The 8,957-nt window shown below is 35.9% G+C and overlaps 2 protein-coding genes across 5 annotated transcripts; one reads left to right on the plus strand and one right to left on the minus strand.

Annotated features, from left to right (window-relative positions):
• Nucleotides 1-1,495: 1,495 nt before the first annotated feature.
• On the plus strand, nt 1,496-5,595 carry LOC110872143 (protein NSP-INTERACTING KINASE 2). The gene is made up of 10 exons (XM_022120919.2): nt 1,496-1,903; nt 2,000-2,129; nt 2,242-2,313; nt 2,573-2,716; nt 2,846-2,917; nt 3,018-3,077; nt 3,372-3,469; nt 3,599-3,748; nt 4,052-4,393; nt 4,664-5,595. Exons 1-10 carry the CDS (start codon nt 1,801-1,803, stop codon nt 5,362-5,364), a joined length of 1,872 nt encoding a protein of 623 aa, XP_021976611.1. The 5' UTR covers nt 1,496-1,800; the 3' UTR covers nt 5,365-5,595.
• Nucleotides 5,476-8,957, minus strand: LOC110872145 (F-box/FBD/LRR-repeat protein At1g13570). 4 transcript variants are annotated; one of them, XM_022120923.2, is made up of 4 exons: nt 8,110-8,938; nt 6,786-7,603; nt 6,554-6,712; nt 5,476-5,851 (listed from the first exon to the last, which is right to left on the minus strand). In XM_022120923.2, exons 1-4 carry the CDS (start codon nt 8,141-8,143, stop codon nt 5,540-5,542), a joined length of 1,323 nt encoding a protein of 440 aa, XP_021976615.1. In that variant the 5' UTR covers nt 8,144-8,938; the 3' UTR covers nt 5,476-5,539. The 4 variants fall into 4 exon arrangements, with proteins under 4 accessions (XP_021976615.1, XP_021976618.1, XP_021976617.1 ...); XM_022120926.2 differs by having other exon boundaries at nt 6,638-6,712; nt 8,110-8,713; XM_022120925.1 differs by having other exon boundaries at nt 5,485-5,851; nt 8,842-8,957.

Below are 8,957 nucleotides of genomic sequence, written 5' to 3' on the forward strand. Positions count from 1 at the left end.
GAATATTTATAGCATACAAACAGATGTATCAAATGCTATGTACCCGTAATAGCGTATAAATTAGACCCACTAGATGATTAGCAAATTGAATTTAGCATATTCATATCATTAATATTCTTATAACAAATAACTTATATCATCTCTCGCATTCATGATTTTTTTTTTTTTTTTTTTTTTTGAGGTGATTAGGATTAGTAGTGTTAAACATATCATGTTTGCGGGTTGGTGAGTTAGCTCAGACCTGTTTATCTCAACGAGTTAGCAGATTCAATCCTAACTCATTTTTCTAAAATAAACTTTAATATATGAATTTCATATTTGCTTCATATTATATGTTTTCGTATCATGTTAGTAATTCACATCTATAAGTTTAAGGTATTGTTTAAATTCATCTATATGAATTTCATATTTGCTTTTATCGTATTTTTATTGGAAAAAAGTTTAAAGTAAAAACAACTATTTCTCAAAAGATACACCGAAATTAGATTTGTATCAATATACACACACATTAACTTTTCTTTTCTAAAAGCATGTCTCAACAGCATTTTAACCTTTTCTTTTATCTTTTCACAATCTCACTTAAATTTTATTAATAATCATAATCAATGTATTAAATATATCAAAACTACATTAAAAAATAATCATGAAAATTGTTAGTATTTTGTCTTTAGCTAATCTAGTCACTTATTTGATGTCTAGTATAAAAGGTTACACGTTTGAGTTATGCGTCTTCTGTTTTGTAACACAATCAAGGCCTATTACGTATGTATGTTATAAAAATCTCTTAAACTGGTATGAAATAACTAAACTACCCTTTTAGTTTAGAAAAAAAAAACAATGAATGTTCATGTAATTAACTCAAAATTAATATAAAAAAAGTAAAAAAAAAAAAACATCCACTTGTCCCCCTTTCCCCTGTCCTTCACGATTATTTGGCTGCAAACCATAACCCGAAGAGAGAGTCATGTGACCGGCGCCATTAACCCATACAACAATTTGTAATCAGAAGCTTCAACATCTTTTATGGTCACATCTCTAGATAAGGTCGAGGCAGTTACAACCCCAATCTCTAAATCTGAAATCAGAATTTTGGTCACATCTCTTGGTTCATTCGAATTCATCACTAGTTCACCTACTAAATCTGTTCTCAAATTATGTGTTGTATCTGTTTGAAAGTGATTACACGCCTCTCAGATCATCCATCGTATTCCTATTTTTCCAACACATGGCGTTGTCCACGCCTTTGTCCAAGTAGGACCAAACTACATAGGCTATTTGTATATCTAACTACAATTTCCATAACCTTTAAAGCTTCTAAAAGCTTTGAAATACTAATACTCATACACATAATCTTTTCTATAAAAACTAGTTTTTTTTAACTAAAAGCTTAAACCACTAAAAGATTCGAAAAACTTGAAACCCAGAATTGATAAAATATAAAAGTTTTGCCCGTTGACGTATACCCTTAAATAAATACAATACATATGTGTTATACACACACATATATATATAGATATATATTGGTAAAACAACAAGTGGGGTGCATGTTGTGTTTCCCTCCATTCTGAGTCTCACTTTCACTTTAGTCCCAATACCAATACCAATACCAATACCATTCCCATACCACTATCTCTTTCTTTTTCATAACCTACTGACTGACACAAACAATCTTTCAGCTCGATCAGTTCCATGTAATCATCTGTCAAACATAATCAACAAACCTCTTACTTCCTTCCATTCATCCACACAACACTAACACTTTCACCTCCTTCCTTCTTCACTTTCCTTCAATCCAATCCAATGAAGCTTCTTCAACATCTTCTTTGCTGTTTGGTTTTCTTCTTCTTCTTGTTCTTCTACTATGCATCTGCTTTGCTTTCTCCTGCTGGTGTCAACTATGAAGGTAGGTACTCATCACTTTTGTTTCTTCTTCTTGTTCAGATCAGTTCATAACATATAAAGCTTATTATGAATATGTTTCATGGTTTTGACTTTGCAGTACAAGCTTTGATGAACATAAAGAATGCTCTAGATGATCCACATAGTGTCTTGAATTGGGATGCAGATGCTGTTGATCCATGTAGCTGGACTATGATCACTTGTTCTCCAGATAAATTTGTCATTGGCTTGTAAGAACAAACAAAAATACAATATATATATATATATATATTTTTTATTTTTTTAAAAATTTCATATTTTTATTTTTATCTTGATATGTATTTCAATTGTATTGTATTGTAGGGGAAGTCCAAGCCAAAATCTTTCGGGTTCTCTTTCGCCTAGCATCGGTAACTTGACGAACCTGCAAACAGTGTAAGTGTTAGCCGAGTTTATTATCTATTATCATTATTATTATTTGATTTTTATTTATTTAAATTTTGTATGTCAGTAGTTTGAATATTAGGATAGTTATTGACGTTTTATCATCGTCATTATCTTTTTTACCGTAATTTATCTATATAAAAAGTTGAGGTTTTTTGTTTGTCAATATACAATATATAGAAAATATTATTCATCTATACAGTTTTGGATGTACAAGTTGAGATGCTAATGTTACAAGTGTGTAATGCAGGTTGCTACAAAATAACAGAATCTTAGGGCCACTTCCAGTAGAGCTTGGGAGGTTACCAAAGCTTCAAACACTTGATCTTTCCAACAATATGTTAACTGGTGAAATCCCACCTTCTTTAGCCAATATCAAGACCCTTCAGTACTTGTAAGCGTGTGAAATTACCATTTTACCCTTGGTTCTCGGGAGCGAATTATTATATTCAAAGAGTAATGATTATTTGTTTTCACTTCTATTAATTATTATGTTAAAGTTTTGTATTTTGAATTGTCACAGGCGGTTAAATAATAACACTCTCACTGGTCCAATTCCTCAGCCTTTGGCTAACATGACCCAACTCACATTTCTGTAAGTTAACTTTAATATCTTTGATCAAAAACTTTGATTTAGAAAATGACTAAAATACCCTTTTCTTTTTGTGATAAATGACTGATTTACCCTTTTGCAGGGACTTGTCCTATAATAATTTAAGTGGTCCTGTTCCAAAGTTTCAAGCTAAAACATTCAAGTGAGTTCCAGCATCCTTGTACTTTTACAACTGTTTCAATCTCTTTTTTGACTGCACTCAGACTTTGTGGTCAAACATTCCAGATTTGATTTGCAAAATTAAAGAGACATATGATCCAATTTAGTACCATATAATTTGTACTTTTAATATTCGTTAAACTCTTAAATATCTTAACAAACTTTATACAAAGACATCAAGAAACAAATTATATATCAAGCAAAGAAATTATATATGTTTGACCTCAAAAGTCAAAACTATACTTGCTATTATAACTTATTGCAACCATATGAACAGTATTATGGGAAACCCAATAATATGTGCCACTGGGGTAGAGCAAGATTGCAATGGAACAACACCCATCCCAATGTCACTCACTCTTGGTAGTCAACAAAGTAAGCCTAGATATATGCCCACATGTTTGTACAATTTAATTATATTATTACATGTTTGTATAATTTAGTTATATCATTACATGTTGCAAAAAAGAAGCATTTGTGACCTACACTTTTTGTTACACTCAGAGTCGCAACCATCTGTCGCGCCAAAAACTAACAAGATGGCTCTAGCCTTCGGGACCAGCCTCGGGTGCTTCTGCTTGCTGTTTTTCGGCTTTGGGTTTGCGTTTTGGTGGCGAAGACGGTTTAACCAACAAGTTTTCTTCGATATCAACGGTGAGTTTAAAATTGCAATATTTTTAAGTTGAGCCGGGGGTATAATTGGAAGCAGTCTTTACCCATGGGGTAAACCATACTATGTGTTTATGAGTGAGATATTACTGGGTACATTTGTGTTTTGGAAAAAGGGGCGAGACCCGTCAAAGATTTATTTATAAAAAGAATAAATAATTAAAAAAATCATATATAGAAACTAGCCAAACCCCCAAAGGATTAACTAGCCCCCATGATATATTTTGTGCTATTGACTTGTGTTTTTTATTATGTGGTTAACTTATATTATTATATATATATATTTAGAACAATATAGGGAAGAAGTGTGCATGGGGAACTTAAGGAGATTCCAGTTTAGAGAACTTCAACATGCTACAGGCAACTTTACAAGTAAAAACATACTTGGTAAGGGCGGGTTCGGGATCGTGTACAAAGGGGTTCTATCTGATGGCACGGTTGTAGCTGTTAAGCGGCTCAAAGATGGGAACGCGGTTGGTGGTGAGATCCAGTTCCAAACCGAAGTTGAAATGATCAGCCTAGCGGTTCATAGAAACTTGCTTAGGCTGTATGGTTTTTGCATGACGTCCTCAGAACGGCTCTTGGTCTATCCCTACATGTCAAACGGGAGCGTTGCTTCTCGTCTTAAAGGTGCGTTGTTTTTATCATACCACTACACAAATGAGTATCACTGGCCGCAAATCGCTTTCACTAAAAAAAAAGAAAAAAAGAAAAAAAAACTGTAAATTCTAGAAAACCATCAACTCTCTAAATGGAAATTAAACGGGCCACAAGCTGCGCCGCTATTCCTTTTTGGATTCCAAAACTAGGTCTATTAAAAACCATCGGTAAAAATAATTTGTTTTGTAATCTAATGATTGCACCCATGGTCTGAACTAACCATGATTATTTTTGGTGCAGCCAAGCCCGCACTCAATTGGGGTACGAGGAAGCGAATCGCATTGGGAGCGGCCCGAGGTTTACTATATCTACATGAGCAATGTGACCCGAAAATAATCCATAGAGATGTGAAGGCTGCAAACATATTGCTAGATGATTACTGTGAAGCTGTAGTGGGTGATTTCGGGCTAGCTAAGCTTCTAGACCACCACGATTCACACGTTACAACTGCGGTTCGAGGAACCGTGGGCCATATAGCTCCCGAGTACCTCTCAACGGGCCAATCATCCGAAAAAACCGACGTGTTTGGGTTCGGGATTCTACTACTAGAACTGATAACGGGCCAACGGGCTTTAGAGTTCGGGAAATCCGCGAACCAAAAGGGAGCAATGCTTGATTGGGTTAAGAAAATTCATCATGAGAATAAACTCGATATGTTGGTAGATAAGGATCTTAAAACCAATTACGATCGAATCGAGCTCGAGGAGATGGTTCAAGTCGCGTTGTTGTGCACCCAGTATCAACCGGGCCAAAGACCCAAGATGTCTGAAGTGGCCCGGATGCTGGAGGGTGACGGGTTAGCTGAAAAATGGGAAGCATCTCAACGGGCCGAGTCTAATGGCGGTCGGGCCAACGAGTTCTCACATTCGGAACGATACTCGGATCTTACGGATGACTCTTCGTTGCTTGCTCAGGCAATGGAGCTATCTGGACCGCGGTGATGCGTCACAAAAAACGGTTAATAAATCGGTTTACGATCCTGATTGTATAGAAACCGAATTAAAGTTTATAAGTCATGCTTGTTCTATATGGTTTTGGGTTTGCTGGGAATGTTAATCTTGTAAGAGGAATGTTAATCTGATTAAAGGTTAACAAGACGCGATAAATGCGATCTTTTTACACATAGTTTTCAGTAAATTCAATGACAACTTCTGCTGATGCAGTTTCAAACCCTAGTATCTCCGTATACATTTCACTTTGATCGTGATTTTCATCTGTTTCGTCGTGCACATTCTGAGCGATGTCCATAAGTTCAAGAACTGGTGAATTTCCAAGCAAAAACTCAATGAATCTCATCTCGTGTGGGAGCCCCAACATTTGTGTCATCTTTACCGATTTAAGTTGTTCAAACGTGGCATCACGCGGGCATTCCTTATCCCAGAAATCCAAATCAACTGCGTCAGTTGCCAATGATGCATCCGCTGAACCCTAAATTAAAAAATAAAAATCAGGATGACAAACTTAACACTAATGACTAGGGCTGTAAACGAACCGAACGTTCAGCGAACCGTTCGTGAACTGTTCTACGGGAAGTTCGTTTATGTTCGTTCGTTCAATAAACGAACGAACATGAACAAGAAATTTCGTTCGATTAGTTAAATGAACGAACATGAACAGAGGTCTCGTTCGTTCAACTGTGTTCGTGAATGTTCGGTAAATTGTTCGTGAACATGTTCGTGAACATTCGTTCATTTGCGTTCGTTTATGTTCGTATGTTTGTGTTTTAATTAAAGATTTTTGTACTTTCATATATTTTATCTATACTTTTTATATTATTAAACTTTTATTTATTTTATTACCCTAACAATCAAACCAGGAAACCCTATTTCATCTTGTTTATGCACAATTTCACTTTCCTTTCTCATTATTTACATCGTCCAATACGACCGACCTCTGTTCCATCCACCTTTATCAATCGTCGCGTTCGCCAAATTTATTTGTGTTCGTGAACCGTTCGTGAACACGGTCATTTCGTTAATGAATGAACACGAACATGAAATCTTGTTCGGTAAGTGTTCATGAACCGTTCGTGAACACATTTATTTCCTTAACGAACGAACACGAACAAGGCCTTGTTCATGTTCGTTCGGTTCGTTTACAGCCCTAGACAATATAATAAATGAAACTCACCCCAATTTGAAGCACTTGAAGATTAGGGGCGCTTAATAGCAACCGAAGAATCACCATTATTTCTTTCAGGTTATCGAAGCTTACTTGGTACAAATCAATGACCTTTAGTTGTCGATAAGTCGGTTGTATTTCCCCTAGAGTGTTACCTATACTCATATACTGAGGAATGAACAAAAAGTCAACACATCAGTCAACAAAATTACAAACGAAAGTCAAAACAAGAGAGTCAAACCTTTGTAAAGAAACCGTGACCAGTAAGCCTCTGAATGGATGGTACACCACCAAGAAACTGATCAAAATTGCAACTTGAACTTTGATCATAATGTTGAGCAATATCGTCGTTGATATACATAGCAACAGATATAACAGCTAACATAGGAGTGTTCTCAAGACATATATCTTTAAATTCACCTTCTAGCACTAAACACGTCAGATTCGGGGCACGAATGGTGAGTTTTCTACTATCAAAGTATAACAAAGTCAAACTTTCAAGAAGCGTGCAACTCGAGATGAGATTTTCAACAGCATCACGGGTAATATGAACTTGTTGAAGAGTAAGATGTTTCAGATTCGGAAACCCTTTAAAATACAACGGCGGGTGCAACACACATCTAACAAGCTCCAAAGCAGTTAGTTTTTTACAAGAGAAAAGACAAGAAGGTGCTCTAAACCAGTCGCCTTGACAGAACCCAATATTCAACTCTTGAACATCTTTTCTTGATAAAAAAAGTAGCCATTGATCTAAATAAGGGAATCTTTGCAAGTACGAACTATATATAGTGAACCTATTGATAGGACCATCATGAAGCAAAAGAAACTGATTGACAAATTTAACAAGCTTGGCCGCTGCAAGTGCACTAGAATGAATGTGTGATACTGATACACATGTATCATTAAATTCAAGCTCAGTAAGGGTAGCCCATTTGTACCTCCATTTACTAGATAACACACTCGTTCTTACAGCATCTCTTAATGGCAGTTTTGTGAGTATGGTTTCGATTATACTTTCAGGAAGATCGGTTATATAGTCTTCCCCATGCATTTTGTTCCCTACAAAAGAATAAAGTACATTACTAACCAAATACAATGCAAATTGAGTAAATTGCCAAAATCGTTCATGAGGTTTGGCCATGTTTGTTAGTTTCATCCAAAACAACTTTTTTGTACCATTTCGTCCTTCACTTTTGAGATTTTTTGCCATTTTCATCCAAACGTCTAATTTGGTTTAATTTTTTGGCATACATTTGGATGAAAATGACAAAAAATCTCAAACCTCAGGGACAATTTTGGCAAAAAAGTTAGACGTTTGGATGAAAATGACATATTAGCCCAAAAGTGAAGGGCAATATGATACAAAAAAATTGTTTTGGATGATACCTTAGGGACGATTTTGGCAATTTACTCAAGCAAATTATAACAACTGGTTCTTTCCATTAACAATATTGATATTGTTCTTTTAATATATCAACCTAAAATGGCAAACCGTAACTCCATGAATAGTTGTAAGATGTATCAACAAAAACTAATGAGTATTAGTCTCTATTGTCAAGGCTCACCCTGGTGCTCGCCTAGGCCCATGGTTGTAAACATCCCGACTAGCCTCCAATTAGTCGCCGATTAATCGCTAGTCCCAGGTTCACCGAGTAATTTTTAACTAGTCGGTCAATTAATCAGTAGGCGATCATTAGTGGTCAAATCCAATCCCAATTGGCCAAAAATCGGGGGTAGTCTAGTGATTCCGGCCAAATTTAGGTGAAATTCTTGACCAAAACCTATAAATTCCAACAATTAATCCTATCTCCTTCAAAATATGGGTTGAATAAGGTGATTGTTAAAACATGTACACCTCACCGGCCGACTAGCGCCTAGCAATTCTTACAACCTTACCTAGGCCCACTTATCAGGCCTGGCGCAGTCTTCTCGCTCGCTTCAAAAGCCCCATTTTGAAGCCCCCAGGCACATTTTGCAGGCCAAGTGCCGACAAAATTCCAACCAAAAATTGTTTATGCCAACCCTAAAAAAGCCTGGAATCAGCCTAAAACTTGTCTAAAACCCCTAGTAAATTGTATTTTTATACTATACAAAAGCCCTACCTTTTTAACAACTATAATTTCAGTTGAATCTATATTGTAACCCTAAAAGTTAAATAGAAGCAACTAGTTAGGGGAAATCGATTGAGCTACCATGAAACCACTCAACAATGAATCAAAAATCAAACAGAAGTTCCAGGTTCATTTCCATTCAATTTTGAATCACAAATAGCGATTTAAAATGGAAGGAATTCGTACCTAAGATTGAGACTGATGATCCTCTAGGGTTTTGTTTTGGGAGAAGACCAAGTCACCAAGGCAAATGTTCTCATTTTGAGTTGGCCCATTTCCAAAAGGCCCAGTTAGAAGAGGTG

Source organism: Helianthus annuus, chromosome 8, assembly GCF_002127325.2.
Source record: "Helianthus annuus cultivar XRQ/B chromosome 8, HanXRQr2.0-SUNRISE, whole genome shotgun sequence".
Taxonomy (NCBI): domain Eukaryota; kingdom Viridiplantae; phylum Streptophyta; class Magnoliopsida; order Asterales; family Asteraceae; genus Helianthus; species Helianthus annuus.

Excerpts from the sequence above, each read along its gene's own strand:
- LOC110872143 (XM_022120919.2), top strand. The coding sequence starts at position 1,801 with ATGAAGCTTCTTCAACATCTTCTTTGCTGTTTGGTTTTCTTCTTCTTC. Across the intron at positions 2,130-2,241 it reads GATAAATTTGTCATTGGCTT|GGGAAGTCCAAGCCAAAATC; the intron begins GTAAGAACAAAC and ends ATTGTATTGTAG. Across the intron at positions 2,918-3,017 it reads ATGACCCAACTCACATTTCT|GGACTTGTCCTATAATAATT; the intron begins GTAAGTTAACTT and ends ACCCTTTTGCAG.
- LOC110872145 (XM_022120923.2), bottom strand. The coding sequence starts at position 8,143 with ATGTTTACAACCATGGGCCTAGGCGAGCACCAGG. Across the intron at positions 7,604-8,109 it reads GGGCCTAGGCGAGCACCAGG|GGAACAAAATGCATGGGGAA; the intron begins GTGAGCCTTGAC and ends ATTCTTTTGTAG. Across the intron at positions 5,852-6,553 it reads TTCAAGTGCTTCAAATTGGG|GGTTCAGCGGATGCATCATT; the intron begins GTGAGTTTCATT and ends TTTTTAATTTAG.